General features: G+C 38.4%; 1 protein-coding gene across 12 annotated transcripts in view; it reads right to left on the bottom strand.

Moving 5' to 3' along the window:
- The window catches only part of PAM (peptidylglycine alpha-amidating monooxygenase), a 165,597-nt gene extending 148,679 nt beyond the window's left edge, over positions 1 to 16,918 (bottom strand). For all 12 annotated transcript variants that reach the window (XM_061152083.1, XM_061152084.1, XM_061152085.1 and 9 more), the window contains exons 1-2: positions 16,763 to 16,918; positions 15,644 to 15,764 (exon numbers count right to left, since the gene is read on the bottom strand). In XM_061152083.1, coding sequence (XP_061008066.1) covers positions 15,644 to 15,764; positions 16,763 to 16,851 — 210 coding nt within the window. In that variant the 5' untranslated portion in view covers positions 16,852 to 16,918. The remainder of the gene's footprint in view (positions 1 to 15,643; positions 15,765 to 16,762) is intronic.
- Positions 16,919 to 18,042: the final 1,124 nt, after the last annotated feature.

Genomic DNA, 18,042 nt, shown 5'->3' with positions numbered 1-18,042 from the left:
CTCTAGCAGAGTCAAAGAATTCATGTTGAGTAAGATAAATTTTTCACTCTCAACTCTGAACTATTCAGGGCAGGAACTTAATTTCCTCACCCTTGAGCACAATTTTCCCCATTTTGTATTATGGAGTGGTTGTGACTGCAGAAAAACAATACAGAGACTATTTGTTACCTTCTAAAGTTGTTTGACCTCACTACAATCACTTCTTTCTTGCATTTGCCCAGGCTACCAATCTATCTTCTTTCTTGCATCTACTGTGTCTGCCTTTAAAGCTCAAGACAAGCAGATGAAACCACAACAGTAAAATATCTGTGAAGATATTTTAATAATAATGCCTTAGCATTTATGAAAATACATTAAGGAGATGAATGTAATATTTTAACATGTCCCAAAATGGGGAAGCTAAATATTACAACTAACAATATCAATTGGAGAAACAGTAAGGTAAACAGAATTTTCATCTCCATAGCAAAAGGATCATTCAGCTGGAAGCAAATGATTTAACCATTTGGTACAGCTTACCACAAAACGAAAAACTTTTATTTCCATAAATAGTGAAGATTAAAATATTGTAGTGGTATCTTTCTGCCTGCATTGAATTTGACTTCAGCTTTTGTTAAGAGTTTGTTGTTCTGTTTTGGATTCTATTTCCAAATTAAAATATTTAAAAATAATCTATTGAAGTTTTTTCAGTCTTACATAAAATTATTAAATAAGGGTGTTAAAGTGTTAACTGTGTGTACCTCTGAGATCCATGAGAGGAAGTACTCTAATCTTGCAGAAACATCATTTGCCCTTTGTAAATCGATGTTGCCATGGTAAATGTTTTCATTTAATACTGGCTTAGCTGAGTTGGGAGGACGATGCGGTGTATAGAGGCAATGTACTCCCTGTTTTTATATACTTTCCTCTTCAAAAATGCTCTGAGGTTTGTTGTATGGGGTGACTTTTGCATGCAAAGACAGAGCCATGCCTTAAATGTGTACATCAGATTTGTCCCTTTATACACGATTAAGTAGAATACATTATCTGTGAAAAGCAATCTGTGCCTGGAAAGAGTATGTTCTGCACTTCTGCTTAAAGAATACAACATTCATGTGGAATGGCTCCAAATGTTCCTCTTGAATAGGGCTTTGAAATATTAATTCAGACTACATAAATCTGAAAATAAGTGAAAGAAAGAGGATTTTTCTGGGGGCTAATAAGTGCAAAGAGCAACACTTTTCTTGCTAATGTGGAAAGAGATGCACGGTTGCCTTCTGCAAATATCTTCAGACTGACTATAATAGAAGAATGACCCCCTACAAATCTGGCTCTATTTGTTTCTAAACGTGTACCAAATTCCCTCAATTCTTTCATTAATCAGGCTCTCTTAATAGCACTGTTGCAAAGCAGAGAAATAGGAATTAAAAATTTATCAATTAGAGGCATTGTGTGGAAAACCCCTCTAGAGATTTCTAGAACATTAGGGGTTTATACAAAGAAAGTAGATGATACTTTTTGTTGGCATTCTTTTTCTTGGTGATATTGTTTGTTTCATTGTTAAATTTTAGCAACTATAAAATAGACGTTCTTTTAATGATAAGATAACTTGGGTATATACTAAAAAATCTGTTGTCATATTCCTCCACTGCCTCTCCAAAGGAACCAGAGTTTACAAGCTTAAAGTGCCTTTTCCCAACTTCCTCCATGCTTGTACAAAAATGTATATCCAAACAGACCCATATATATAGACATTTTGCTGTCTGTTTTTATGAAGACAGGGTCACACTCTGCACAGGACTCTGCAGCTTGCTTCTCTCACTTCATGCACGGTGACAGCTCTTCTAAGGCAAGACAACAGACCCACCTGAGTTTTACACTTAATGCATAATATTCTAAGGGCTTCCCTGGTGGCTAGACAGTAAAGAATCTGCCTACAATGCGGGAGACATGGGTTTGACCCCTGGGTCTGGAAGATCCCCTGGAGAAGGGAACGGTTACCCACTCTAGTACTCTTACCTGGAGAATCCCATGGACAGAGGAGTCTGGCGGGCTTATAGTCCATGGGGTCACAAAGAGTCAGACACGACTGAGTGACTAACACTTCCCTTGATTGCATAATATTCTATAGAATGATCTCCCACAGTTTTAAGGACACAAATATTTCTACTTCGTAAGATAATTCCAGATAATTTTATTAAAAAGATTATGGCAGTGCATTCTCCACCAGCAATGTATGAGCCTGCCCATGTCTTTTCATCCTTATAAGCTCTATTGTAGCTCTTTTTAATATATTTTGCCATGTTAATGGGTTAAAGATATGGTATCTTATTTTTTCCTCCTTAGTTTTTTATGACGATTAACAGAGTTTAAGCCTTTTCCATTCTGGTAATTTAAAATGAATATCCTTCATTGCTTTTGGGTGGCTTGCCTTTCAGTAGTCGGTGGGACCCCTTTATATATTTGGCATATTAGTCTTTTTTCTGTCATGCTTTTACTCACTCTCAGTCTATTCTTGGTTAAATAATTCTTACCTATAAAAGTTTGTGTGTATGTGTGTATATATGTTGTTTTTTTTTTTTTTTTTTTTTACCTTTCTAGTGTCTTCTATAGTTAGTGGTCTGTTCAGTTTTTTAAATATCTTTTTAGGTCAATTTGGATAGCTAGTTATTTCCTAGAAAATCATCATTTCCTCAAGATTATAAAATATACCAACAGAAGTACAAATAATAATATCTAAAATGTTTTCTTTATACTTTCTAATAATATATAACTTTTGCAGTTTTTAGTCTTTAGTTAGGCTTGCCATGAGCTTATCCATTTTAAAAGATATTCAAGTAAATGGTTTCTTATTTCATTTATATTATTATTTGACCTATGTTATAAATTTCAACTTCTATCTTTAATCTTTCTTTTCGCTGATTTAACTGCTGTTTTCTTCATTTTTAAAGTTGAATTATCTATTTAAACTTACTCTCAAGCTACTTTTTCATTATAAAAGAATTTAAGGCCATCAGTTTTTCTCTGCATACTGCTTTAGCTGGTCTCATGGGTTTTGTTATTAAAGTATTTGCCTTGTCAACACTTTATAGATAATTTATAATTTCAGTTTTATTTTTCTCCCTTTTTCATGGATTGTATAGAATAATGGTCCTTAATTTCTAAGTAGCTGTTTTCCAAAGCATCTCCCCATGGTCTGTTTCTAGTTTTATTGGTTATCATCAGAAAGGATAAGAGCTATAAAACTCTACTGTAGTAGGCTGAAGTTTCTTAATGTCTAGCTATGTGATTTTTAGGATATTTTATATACATTCAAAAATGTATATTCTCTTTTTACAATGTAACATTGTATAAATATACATATATGTTAAATTACATTTACTATGTGTTAAATACATTAAACTACTGTATTGACTAAAATATTCAACTTCTTTACACATTTCCTCTTTGGAGTCTATTTGCTATATCAAACATTCCTTTATAAATGTGTTTTAATCAACTTCATTTTGAATATTTGTTTTACATGTTTGACAGTGATGGTTTTGGTGCCTAAAGGTATGTAACTCTTTTCTTAGTAAACTGTACCTACCAGATTCTTTTAAAGATAAAATTATAAAAGTTGAGGTTCTGATTATGTCATCTGTTTATAGCACTACTTCTAGGATGGTGCTTTTTATAGGGATTCCAAATGTTTGTTTCCAAATCTCTCTACTCATGAACTACATTCTCCAAATCCTACTGGCTCCACAAAGATTTCCTAAAGAAGAAAGCAAGAAATGCAGACTCTAACCTGCGTGTATTGGGCTTCCCAGGTGGTGTCAGTGGTAAAGAACCTGCCTGAAAATGCAGGAGATGTAAGAGACGAGGACTCCATCCCTGGGTCGGGAAGATCCCCTGGAGGAGGGCATGGCAACCCTCTCCAGTATTCTTGCCTGGAGAATCATATGAACAGAGGAGCCTGGCAGGTACAATCCATAGGGTCGCAAAGAGTCAGGCACAACTGAAGCGACTTAGCACACAATGTGCTTATATAATATACTTTAGAAAATTTTAATCGTCCTGACTAAAGCATTGTTGCAATCCCCTTCTTCATGCTCAACTTGATCCTCTGTAATACTTTATCTCAACTCTTCTAAGGTACTTTGGTGCCTTGAAGTAATTACTTGATAACATGCCTTAACTCATCTTCTGTAAATGTAATTTAGGGCAAAAATAACAGTAACTAGTAATTTCCTGAGTGGTATTAGGCTTTACACATAATTCACTTAACTACAATCCTGTCAGGTGAGAACTGTTATTATCCCCATTTTACAGATGAGGAAATTGAAGCTCATTAAAGGTTAAGCAGCTCGCCTAAGGTCTTGCAAGCTGCAAGCTGCAGTGCTAGAGTTCTGATCTAGCTCCAGTCTTTCATCCCTTGTTTCTGTTATATGTCTTATCCCCAAAATAATTTATAACAGAAATAAGGGATAAGAGACAAAGGAGTGGAAAAAGACTGCAGGAGTAATAAAGAGCTTTGGAAAGTGAAAGTCACTGAGTTGTGTCTGACTCTTTGCAACCGCATGGACTATACAGTCCAGTCCATGAAATTCTCCAGGCCAGAATACTGGAGTGAGTAACCTTTCCCTTCTCCAGGGGATCTTCCTGACCCAGCAATCGAACCAGGGTCTCCTGCATTGCAGGTGGATTCTTTACCAACTGAACTATCAGGGAAGCCCTTTCAGTTCAGTTCAGTTGCTCAGTTGTGTCCAACTCTTTGCGACCCCATGAACCGCAGCACGCGAGGCCTTCCTGTCCATCACCAACTCCTGGAGTTCACTCAAACTCATGTCCATCGAGTTGGTGATACTATCCAGCCATCTCATCCTCTGTCATCCCCTTCTCCTCCTGCCCTCAATCATTCCCAGCATCATGGTCTTTTTCAATGAGTCAGCTCTTTGCATCAGGTGGCCAAAGTATTGGAGTTTCAGCTTCAACATCAGTACTTCCAATGAACACCCAGGACTGATCTCCTTTAGGATGGACTGGGTGGATCTCTTTGCAGTCCAGGGGACTCTCAAGAGTTCAAAAGCATCAATTCTTCAGCACTCAGCTTTCTTTATAGTTCAACTCTCACATCCATACATGACCACTGGAAAAACCATATCCTTGACTAGATGAACCTTGTTGGCAAAATAATGTCTCTGCTTTTTAATATGCTGTCTAAGTTGGTCATAACTTTCCTTCCAAGGAGTAAGCGTCTTTTAATTTCATGGCTGCAATCACCATCTGCAGTGATTTTGGAGCCCAGAAAAATAAAGTCAGCCATAGTTTCCACTGTTTTCCTATCTATTTCCCATGAAGTGATGGGACCAGATGCCATGATCTTAGTTTGGAGGTTGCCATAAAGAACTGATGCTTTTGAACTGTGGTGTTGCAGAAGACTCTTGAGAGTCCCCTGGACTGCAAGGAGATCAAACCAGTCCATCCTAAAGAAAATCAACCCTAAATATTCATTGGAGGGACTGATGCTAAAGCTGAAGCTCCAATACTTTGGCCATCTGCTGCAAAGAGCCGACTTATTGGAAAAGATTTCTTGATGCTGGGAAAGATTGAAGGCAAGAGAAGAGGGCAACAGGACAAGGTGGTTGGATGCCATCACCAACTCAATGGACATGAGTTTGAGCAAGCTCTGGGAGATGGCGAAGGACAGGGAAGCCTGGTGTGTTGCAGTCCATGGGGTCACAAAGAGTCGGACATGACTGAGCGACTGAACAACAAAATAAAGTCTTGTTTTTAAATATGAGGGGTATGGGAAGCTCTTAAAAGGGTATTTGGAGAAGGGTATTGGATGTGAAGAAAGGTGGACTGTGAAGAAAGCTGAGTGCCGAAAAATTGATGCTCAATTGTGGTGTTGGAGAAGACTCTTGAGAGTCCCTTGGACTGCAAGGAGATCCAACCAATCCATCCTAAAGGAGATCAGTCCTGGGTGTTCATTGGAAGGACTGATGCTGAAGCTGAAACTCCAATACTTTGGCCACCTCATGCGAAGAGTTGACTCACTGGAAAAGACCCTGATGCTGGGAGGGATTGGGGGCAGGAGGAGAAGGGGACGACAGAGGATGAGATGGCTGGATGGCATCACCGACTCGATGGGCATGAGTTTGAGTAAACTCCGGGTGTTGGTGATGCACAGGGAGGCCTGGCGTGCTGCGATTCATAGGGTCGCAAAGAGTCGGACACCACTGAGCGACTGAACTGACTGACTGACTGAATGTGGTCTGATTTCTGTTTTGATAGGATCCCCATGGCTGCAGGAAGGAGCACGGGCTCTGAGGATATAAGAGCGCAAGGCAGGTCAGTTAGAAGAGCTCTCCTCAAGATCCAGGAATGGGAGGCTGGGGCAGGGGCCAGGGTGGGAAAGGTGGGTGTGGGCACAAAAGGCTGGATTCTGGACATACTTGGAAGGCAGAGCCAACAGGATTTTCTGGCACATGATTTAAGTGGTGTGAGTAAGAGGAGGCAAGAAAGACCCCAGTCTATTTGGTCTAGAGAAACCGTAAGACAGGAATTGCCACTTACCGAGATGGAGAAGTATGATATACAGTATTTCAAATAAGACAACTCCTGTTTATGACCATTTACTTAAAAAACTGAATAGCTAACTAAGGGACAAAGATCACAGTGCTGCTAACCATACATGGGTATTTTTATTCTCTATGTTCTGTAAGCCAGAAGACACAGTTCATGAGATGTTGAAGGTTAAATCCATTTATTAGCCTAAATGGCATACGTAGTGGTTTCGATCGGGGATCAAGGGACAAGAGCTTATGGGTAGCTGCCTGCTTCAGTAAATAAAATTTTTTTATCGGAACACAGCCAAGCTATTAATTTACATGTTGTCTGTGGCTGCTTTCTAACTACAGAGTTTACAACTGGGACCTTATGGCTGACTGGCAAGCTGAACATATTTACTATCTGACATTTTAAGAAATAATTTTCTAATCTCTGGCTTAGATTTAGACAGGGATAATTCAAAACTGTGTTAAACTGAACTAGGTTGACTGCAATATGTCTTTTAATAGCCTTTATCAGGAATATTTTACCAGAATGTTACCAGAATTCAGATTAGCATCAATTTCTTTCTAGACAGACATGAGAAAAAAAGTTTTAAAGTTATTGAATAATTTAGGATGGAGCTTGTAGTTTATATTTTGATTTTTTTTAACTAAAGAAAGCTTTTATTTTATAACATATGTGTAATTAAAAAATACATGTGTGTGTGTGTGTACACATGAATGTACATAGAAAAATACATAGTAGTAACATTTTCTGAGAAACACATAGGCCATTAACAGATTGGCAGCAGAGAATTATGAAATAAGCATGCATTTCAGATTCAAGTAAATCTGTATTTAAATCCTTGTTCTTCAATTTACTGGCTATTGGGCTATGGACAGCTTATTTAATCTCCTTGAATTTCAATTTCTCATATAAAAGAATTGGAATATTTGTACCCTGGACACAAAGTTTTTATGAGAATTAATGAGACAATGCTTGTAAAATGCCTAATACAGTAGTGTTACATAATGAGCACTGAATAAATGTTTTCTCCTTTAAAAAATTAACCAGAAAAAAAAAAAAAACAAGAAGGACTCTAAATGTTATTGAGAAAATAGGTGATTATAAGGGAGACTCTTATACTGTAGCTATTTTTTCTAATATCCTCTTTAGGTATCCTCTTACTTCAAAAATATCAAACATTAATTGAAAATAGAAGTCTCCTGTTTCTCATTTTTAATAAAAAAAGGAAAAAACTGGTCGCTCTCTCTTTCTCTATATATATATGTGTGTATGTGTATATATTTACAAGACTGAACTCAGATATGTGACATGTTTAGATTATTTTCACAGTAGCAAATCTCATTAATAGTTCAATCTTCCCTAAGTGGACATTAAATAGGTTTTAGTAAAAATAAGGAGGAAGCATCATACTTTAAACTTACATAATTAGCAGTGAACTACATGATACTTTAGCTGTTTACAAGAGCCACTTTTTGTATTCTATTTATTTGTATAATTGAGCCTTGCTAATAAAACAAGGAGTGAATTATAGAAATAAATACAACTTAAGAATTTGACAATTAGCACCCTAAATGATACCAATCCTGAACTTCCAAAAAAGAAAGTAGAAAAACAGTGTGACACAGCTAAGCAAACAAAACAAGGGCCTGGTGACCTTCCTTTCTAATAATCACTAAATTTTCTTTGCCATTAGCTTCTTTATTGGTGAAAGTGGTAATATTTCTTCCTCAGTTTGGGGAAGGGGAAGGGCATAGCATTTTAGTCTCTTTTGCTGCTCTTTTTCCAAATCTTGGCATTTTATACACAATGCCTAAGTCTTTCTAAGTAAAAAACACATACTAGTCCAAAATTTGGATATTTCTTGATTTCCCTTCTTCAATAGCAAGATCACCATGCTTCTATATTTTCATAGAGAAATAACAAAGAACAGAGGAAAAAGAAACACTAAAAGCCAAGAATACTGTTCATTTTAAGACAATGACTTAATGGAACTAGTTTTCACCCATGGTCTTTTCTTCACTGCAACAGAAATGCCCTGGTGCGGGACTGGCTACTGGAGGTGTTTCACACTCATGGCCTCACAATTCTTAATATTGTCCAGACAGCTTCTCTCAGTCAAATCTCATTAGCCATGTCTGTTCTAGCGTATAGACTGAATCAGAAGAGGATGCCGTGTAGTGGCGGACAGGTCAGAGGACTACAGTAGGTAGAAAGGAACGTGACTGCCACACACTCAGAGGCGGTCAGGAAATCCACAGCGGGGTTGCATGTTCAAGCTCTCAAGTCAGGTGGGAATCGCCCCTGGGCGCTGCCCAGCTGCTTCGGATCCATTTTCTTTTATGTATTTATTTAAATTTATTTTTATTAGTTCGGATCCATTTTCTACAATGAGGAGAACAGATAACCTACGGCTGATGCCCAGAGGCTGACGTTAATTTTCTCCTTTTGTGCAATAGGGCTTAATCTGAAAGTCAAGCTGGCCTGTGAGGGAAAATGGAGACACAGAAGGGTGGAGTGTCTCCCTTCCTTTTATTTTTGTGCTCAAAAGAAAATAAAGAGTTTTTATTATTTTTTTAATGCAAATATTATTACATAGTAATAACTAGAAAGGAGACAAGTAAATTACAAACCCCAAAGAACTAAAAATTATTCCAGTAAAGCTTTATTTTTCTGGGCTCCTTTCCTACCTTGTCCTGAATTTTAAGCACTGGCTCGGGAAACTTTTCCCCTATAATGACTGAATTTAAAATACCTAGATTTAACCTATTATAATACATCCCCAAATCAGTCATAAGCCAAACTTCTGTACAACTAGATGACTTTACATGAAAAAGTTTAATCAGCATTCTGAACATAAGAAAATGAAAGCACCACAATTCTGCATTTACCTTGTATTAGGTATTACCTCTTGGATAAACACATATCCTTAGGAAATGCTGTTTATAAGTGATGTCATGGTAACAGCTTGATATTTTAAAACTGATTTCCTAAACTAGTGCAGTAAGAAAAGCCTATGAGAGCTAGGTGCCTATCACATGATTGCACATGCCTTGTGGCAGCAAGGGAAATTTTTGCCTTCTTCCATTAGAAAATAAAAAAGTTAAAATATATTTGTAAACATTTTCTAATGGTTGTTCATCGGGGAGAAAAAAAGCAAAGAGAAGCATTTTGAGACGCTCTTGAGAAAATTTTGTAGGAAGTATTTTGTTCATTCCAGTTTCATTTGAATGACTACATTCTTTCACCATTATCTTGAAACAAGTGAAAATTTAAGGCTCTAATTTCAAGTTTTTCAACTTGTTGCTCTAGGGTGTCTGATTTTTAAACTCAGAACTGTTCGGTTTTCTTTCATTCCTGGTGATAGATATTTGTGCTCAGGAGCACAGAAGAAGACCATCTTCTGCTTTTCAAGCATGATCTGTGACTCTTCAAAAGATAACCAGAATGAGACCAGAATTTGCAAGCGGTTCAGAAAGGTAAAAGTGTTTTCCTCCATGGTCCTCAAATCACTCTCAAAATAAGGGAAGAAAATAACAGCCTAACACATCCTGATAGAAAGAAATTCAATTATTACATGATTTAGAGTTATTAGGTTCAAGAGAAAATATTTAATTTTTGTAAAATTATATTTTTTTTACAAACTAATTTACATTTGTGAATCCTTAAACCAAGACTGCAGAGAACCTATGCGGCACAAGTGAAAGAAAGTGAAAGTGAAAGTGAAGCCGCTCAGTCGTGTCCCGTGTCCGACTCTTTGTGACCCCATGGACTGTAGCCCACCAGGCTCCTCCGTCCAGGGGATTCTCCAGGCAAGAATACCAGAGTGGGTTGCCATTTCCTTCTCCAGGGGATCTTCCCGACCCAGGGATCGAACCCAGGTCTCCCACATTGGAGGCAGACGCTTTAACCTCTGAGCCACCAGGGAAGACATGCGGCACAAACAACAATTAAATAAAATGTTATGTAAACACAGGATCTGAAAGGACTTACATGAGAGTAATTTTTTAGTAAGGTCAATGTACAAAGTTCTCGGCAGAGTGAAGAAATCCAGCCTGACTTCAAATAAACAGAAAAACTAAAGTTTCATACTGATGAACTGCTTTTGATAACTTATTTTCTAGGCATAAAAGATATATAAGAGTTTTGAGAAAAACATATCCATTCTCAGTGCTCATTCTCTGATCATAAGGGCCATTTTTAATGGAAATTACTCAAGAATAAGCACACCAAAAGATTTACTTCGTTGCTTATTTTCCCCAGATTTGTCTCACCCAGGTTCAAACCTCCTATTTTCCTTCACTGGCCACCTTTCTTATTATTATGATGTCTTATCTACCCCATGAAATAATTACTAAAAGTATAAGGGCTAGTAATTTCTTTCTCATCTTAAGGTTCTTTCACAAAATGACAACGAATTCATATTCTGGGAGAACTTAGCATGTACAGGGCAACTACACAATGCCACTGGTACAACTTTGCTCAGTCTTCAGAATTATCCTAGGTAGGTACTATTATTATTCTGTCTATAGAAGAAGGGGCAGGACCAGCTAGTTAAGAAAATTCCTGAACTGACACTACAAGAGCTGTAACAAAAATGTTGTCAGCCTGGTTCCAAAGCCTACATTCTAGCCAACTAGATTTGGCTTAGACTGAGACAATATACTTTATGTAAAATCACTGTAATTAGGCTTTATTTATTTCTAATCAAACCTCCATGGGAGAGTTAACACATCAAATTGATGATAGCACCTTACAGTGATCATGCATGAGCTGGCAGTTTATCAAACTGTTTTGTTTGTTGATATGAGAGTTGGTACAAGCAAAAACCCACAGGGTCCCTGGGTAGAAAGAAAATCAAATGAAGAAAATGTGCTAAAAGAAAGAGTCTCAAAATATCGCCACTTCAAGGCTCTGGATTTGAAGTCAGTGACATCAGACACCAGATTCTACTTGAAAGTGTTAGTTGCTCAATTGTGTCCGACTCTTTGCGACACCACGAACTGTAGCCCTCCAGGCTCCTCTGTCCATAGAATTGTCTAGGCAAAAATACTGGAAGGGGTAGCCATTCTCTTCTCCAGGGGATCGTCCCAATCCAGGAATCGAACCAGGATCTCCTGCATTGCAGGCAGATTCTTTACCATCTGAGCTATCAGGGAAGCCCCACTTTACTTTGTTCTAGGCTACTTAGCCAGTCCATCCTAAAGGAAATCAGTCCTGGGTATTCATTTGAAGGACTGATGTTGAAGCTGCAACTCCAATACTCTGGCCACCTGATGTGAAGAGCTGACTCATTTGAAAAGACCCTGATGCTGGGAAAGATTGAGGGCAGGAGGAGAAGGAGACAACAGAGGATGAGATGGTTGGATGGCATCACCGACTCAATGGACCTGGGTTTGTGTGGACTCCGGCAGTTGGTGATGGACAGGGAGGCCTGGCATGCTGCGGTTCATGGGGTTGCAAGGAGTCGGACACAACTGAGCGACTGAACTGAACTGAACTGAGGCTACTTAAAAGCTGGTTGCTCATCTCCCTAATCTTCCCAAAGCCTGAAAAACATCGATTAACAAGAAATTTATTAAAGAAGAAGGAAATTATTTTTTTAATTTTAAGTCATAAAAAAGAAATAGCTCACTCTGAATATAAAATTGACATAGAAATAAATAAAAACTGACTTACTTAGATTCTCTGAAGTTGGTTTATATGGGAGCTACTTTTAAGCTTTTTTTAAGCCTTTTAAGAAATTTTTAAGCCTTTTAAGGCTGCTCTGAAGTCTATGGAATGGTTGAATGGACTGCATCTCAGAGGTCTGACATGACTGGATGTTCTTTAGTAAGACACCAATCTAGATTTGTGTTGTATCAACAGAATTAGTTAGATGTACTACCTGTATCATAGCTAAGGTTCTTTCCATCTCTACTCAATATCTGCTTGTTTCTCTACCCAAGCCTGCCTAACGATCTGAAGTTTCCCAAGGAGAACACTTAAATCAGATTAATTGATGAATCATTTGTTATTGCCAAAACTTAAGATTTACTTTATTTTAAAAAAAAGTCTGTTGGGTGAATACATCTCTTTAACCAACCTGGTCTGCCTAATTACCAACTCAAGTTCTAGGTTCCCAGTTCCTTCTTTCCTTAACCTTTGTTGCTCTTCTTGATCTTCTGCCATCAAAAACAAATTGCAGTTTAACTTCTCAAGGCCCTTCTTTGTTTCCATGTTTTCCTTACTCCTCCTTTTCTTATATGATTCTTTTAATGTTCTAGTCTTCATATTATGGTTATTCTTGATTTCTTTCTCCTTTTATTTTTGTCCTTTATCATTTTCTCCATGTATTTTGGCCAACTGTTCTTATTCCCTTTCACAGTTTATTTCCATCCTCTGGTAGTTTTTCTTTTTTTTCTTTCTTTGCCTTCTTATCTCTTTCCTCTTAAGAATCTGTATTAAACTTAAGTTTCGTTTGCATTTTAAGAAAAGAATACTTCCTTCATGAAAAGTACTCATCACAGTTCTAGATCTTCCCCATTAAGAACACAAAGTTGAGGAGGAAAGTGTTTCTGTTTCCATCTCACCTTGGGTATGTACACTCAATAGGGGTATAATTATCGTTTCTGGCACTAGTGGTAAAAAACCTGCCTGCTAATGCAGGAGACATAAGAGATAAGGGCTTGATCCCTGGGTCAGGAAGATCCCATGAGAAGGAAATGGCAACCCACTCCAGTGTTCTTGCATGGAGAATGCCATGAACAGAGAAGCCTGGAGGGCTACAGTTCATATGGTCACAAAGAGTCAGATATGACTAAAACGACTTAACATGCACGCACACATGAAGGTGTATGAGTCATATGACCTATATATATGTCAGCCAGATCAAGTCAGTAAATACTAGCAGCATGTGGTCAACAGAGAGTGGCAGAAAAAGTAGAAGAAAATAGTCAACAACCAGTTCTGAGCTGACCAAACAAAACAATCAAATCAGTTGCCCAGCTAGGCGGTTTCAGTTACAAGTCACAGAAAATCCAACTCAGTCTGGTTGAAAGGAAAAAGGCTAACACAAGGAATAACTCCGTAAATAGCAATGTCACCGAGAACCTGCATTGCCATCTATGGTATTAGTTTTACTCTAGACCTGGCTCCTCTCAAGAACTCAGCAGACCTTAGGACTAGATAGATGCCTTTTGCTCACACGCAACAAAAAAAATGCATTCCCAGCCAAAGTCCTGAGATTTCACTGGATTGGTCTAGGTCCCACACCTTCTTCTGAATCAGTCACTGTGGAAGGGGAAATGGAATGCAATGATCTGCTAATCCTAGTCCAGGTGCTCCATCTCTGGATCCTGGGTAGGTAGGATATGGTTTCAGAGAAGGAGCAATGAGGGATGGTACGCTAGAAAGGCAACCAGCAAATGTTCAATGCACACAGACAGCAAAGCTGAATGCAGACAGTGCAAAATAACAAGCTGTACTCTACTTATTAATATATGTTCTTTTTTCCAGTTACTTTGATAATTATAAGATTATAAAAACTGAGATAACACATTTTATCTTATGCAAATCCAGTTCCTTTTCATTCTTTTATAATCAATTCCTCTAGGAACTCTTTCTGAGAATGTTCACCCCAAACAGGTTACCTATTTTTATTACTGCTAAATAATTTAAATGTTTTTACTGTAAAATAATGAGAAGAAAAAAAACAGAATAATAACAAACTACAACAAATGATTATTTGAGAAAATAATGATATTCTTGTAGGAAAAGAGTGCTTAAAGACTAATTAGTGAGTATTTTAAAAAAATATTATAGAGTCATTTTAAGCAAATATAGGGGGAAAATCACTTTTGAAAGTGAGAACAGACATGAAGAAGCACACTTCATAAGTGAGTAACTATCACTGTTCTCTCCTATTCCTAATCTCATGATATCTCTTTTTATTAAGTACTAAATAAAGACCATATCAAATTAAAGGCCAGGATGCTAATAACTAAACATACAGAAAAGTCACCTGCCTGGTTATTTGTGGATGGGCAGGGGTGAAGGGTGAGGGCCAATTTGACAACAGCAGTTATTTACCGATACTTAAACCATACACAGGTATTCAAATAAATGAACGTTAATCCTCAGTCCTCCAAAAAAGACCTCCTGTATTTTTTTAGAGCTTCCAAACATCAATTTCAAAAGAATTCTCCCCAAACTGTAGAATACTTTTATTTTCTCTGTACTTTAAAATAGAAAGAAAATAAAAAAAACACAATGTCATCTGCAGCAATGAGTCATCAGCCACGGCAGCTCTACAACACCCAGGTCTTCCCCTTTCTCTGCAGCCCTTTACAAACGAAGACTACCTTTTAATGACACACATAAATCCCGGCGCTGTCTGGATGAAAAGCGTAATTAATTCTGGCCGTTTCATGCCTACTGAAACACTTTGCACACATCACAGCAGTGGGTTTGAGCACCCTCTGTATACCCAAAACAGGGAAAGCCATGGTCACAATCCAGTTCTACTCAAAATGCTCTGTAAGTCACCATGGTAGTTTTGCTACTACTTCATCAAGTATCTTTTTTATGACAAGCAGATCACGTTAAAGAAAATTCACAATCAACCACCTGTATGAACAGCTTTTTTTTTAAACTTTTAAAAGTGTGGAATATGTATTTTCCAAATTCTTGGCAGTAAACACATGCTTTCATTTCTCAACTTGTGGCAGCTATAGAGGGGTATTCAAACAACTTAATCTCTTTAGATGCAGCTGCTCAATATCATTTCCCTTTATTAGAATAATTTTTCATGTTTTAATACATACTTACATGCTCTATTACCAAGGCTATTATTCCACTGAGAATTTCAAAACTTAAATTTTCAAGGTTCTATTTCAAAACACAAATAATATGGGTAAAATTTTTAAAAAGAAATTTAACTGAAAGATATACCTTAAAAAATTTAGCCCTCTTTACAATACTTAATTATTCTAGCCCTATTTGAGTCTTGAAAGAAAATGCCTACTTTTCAAAGAAGTTACTCCTGCTCTAAGTGCAGTTTCTTTGTTTTAATTACAGACTGTATATAGAACACACAAATAATGAAATACAGAATTCCTCTCACCTGTTTGGGTGTGACCCCAGGCATGCGAATATCCAATGCAAAATCTGATGAATCAATAGGAATTACTGGTCTGGTGGTACCAAGACATTCATTGGAAAATGATCTGGTAGTTTCCTTAAACCTTAAAAAAAAGAAGACAATTTCTATATCCTTGAACATAATGGGATTTTAACTGGACATGGGAAGAGAACAAAAAAAGAATCCTATGACTTTAAGACTAAATATTGCTGACTTAGACACAATGAAAAGATGTAATTACCACATAATGTTCTATAACATTCTCAGAATTGCATCATATAGTCCAAGAGCAACATGCACCCAACTTGTGAGCAAAACATAATCAAAGCAACCAAGCAGGCTACGTTCAAAGCTTGATTCAATACAAACCTGTCGAAATATGTGTTTCTGTAAATGAAAGTACAGTATTAATCAATTAGAATTATCATAGGCCTGTCAATACTCTCATGGCAGAAACATTACTACAAGCCAGTAAAAATTTTTGGGACTCCTTTATGAGTGTCCATTATTACTAGTCAGAAACAAAAAAACCAACAATAACATTGCTAGAAGGCAGAGTTTAAGGATGGGGGCGGGGGGAAGCCTGTGATGTGAATTACAAATGTACAAGTGCATAAATATTTAACATGGTAATTATGAAGAGTGTATACAGCTCAATGCTTTCCTGTGAGTTCTTAACAGTCTGTGATCTGCTTCGCCCCACCAGTTACCTACCTTTATATATTACTCTTCAGGCTGTTACAAACGAGAAGGCATTCCAGCCTAAATGACGATATTGTACTTTCTCAAATTATCTCCCCAAGAGGGAGTGATGAGTATTGGAAATCACAACTTCTAATTGGGAGTTTTGAAAGCCAGGACAGCTTGGCTATATAGGACAGGGGGGGCTTTTTTTTTTCCCCTGTAAGGGGGAACTTTTACAAGAAGTTTAACTGTGTTAAAATTCCCAGGGATTGCGGCCAAGTGAATCTACCACATATATTTCTCCAACACTCTTCCGTTTTTTGTTTTTTTCCCAACAGCATGCAGAGAAACCATCCAAACCACATGTCGCCTGTTTAGAAATAGATAAATAAAAATCAAAAACAAACAAACACCCACCTCTTAAATACAGAAAGTGGGCTTCGGAAGCCCACACAGCCGCTGGGCAACACGAGGAGGAGAACTAGCAGGCTCCGAAAGCCAGCCATGTCCTCGGCGCTCCGGCCCGGCCGGGAGGACCGGGCGGCGCGGCGCCGGGCTGGCGGGAGGAGCGCCGGGAGGACCGGGCCGCGGCGCCGCCGGCAGCCGCTACTTCATGGCCCGGGGCGCGGCGGGCGTCCCCGCGGCGGCCACACAGCAGCGCCGCGCGCGCTCAGCGCCCGCGGGAAGCCGGGACTTCTGTCAGGTCCGCGAGCGGAAGCGCGCCTCCCCTCAGAGCCGCGGCGGGGGGCGGCGGGCTAGACGCGCGGGATGCTTATCGCTCGGGCGGGACAGGGGCGGGGAGGGCTCCCACACAAACCCGCGTCAGTCATCGTCCGGAACCTGCGAAAAATAGAAGCAGATAATGGATGACTAAACACATGACGGCGTGCGTCCCCTCAGCAAATCCCAGCTGAGGTGCTTTCATCCGTTCGTCGCTCCGCAAGCTTGAGCCCACGCCTGGGGAAAATGTGGTCTGTTGACCTCCCTCCTCCGCCCCAAAACCAGCCCCCCTCAGATTTCACATCCCCCTTAGCCCCCCAGTTCTGCCTGTTCCTGCTTTCTCCTCTCTCACACCCACTCTTCTTTTCTCTGCGACTTCTTCCCCCACCCTTTCCCCTCACATTCGCCCCTGGCTCCGGATTTCTTCTCCTCACTTGCTATGTCACTCCCTTCTAGGATGGAAAATGCACTTGATACCTCCGCTGGTTTTAATATCTGCACTTAATACCTCTTTCATTTTATTACCTTTGATGTCCCTGAACCAAAAGAAAAGGGAACTGAAGTTATGGGTAAAAGCAAAGTTGTTACTGGCAGCCATGAATGGAGAAAAAGGTCTTACTGACATGAAAGCTAATTATGCTTCTTGGTTCTTGAATGTAACGAAGTTTTTCATACAAATGACAGGCTAAGGCAAAAGAAAAGGGAAAAAAAAGAAACTAAAGCAGAGTTTATATACGAGAGTAATCAGAAAAAGACTTTGAGAACAAAGGCATGTTCATATATATATATATACACACATCACAGATCTGAGGAGAAAGATAACCCCTGCCAAGAATGATCGTCACAGAGGTAATCACTGAAGTTCTCAGAATCATTTTTAAAACAAATCAAAAATCTATAGCTAACACCAAATATGAAATGTAAGCACCTATTTAAAAATCCTGCATCTAACATACAAATAATAATTTCTTACTTAG

Source organism: Dama dama, chromosome 9 (assembly GCF_033118175.1).
Source record: "Dama dama isolate Ldn47 chromosome 9, ASM3311817v1, whole genome shotgun sequence".
Lineage (NCBI taxonomy): Eukaryota > Metazoa > Chordata > Mammalia > Artiodactyla > Cervidae > Dama > Dama dama.
This window is presented reverse-complemented; position numbering and strand designations above follow the sequence as displayed.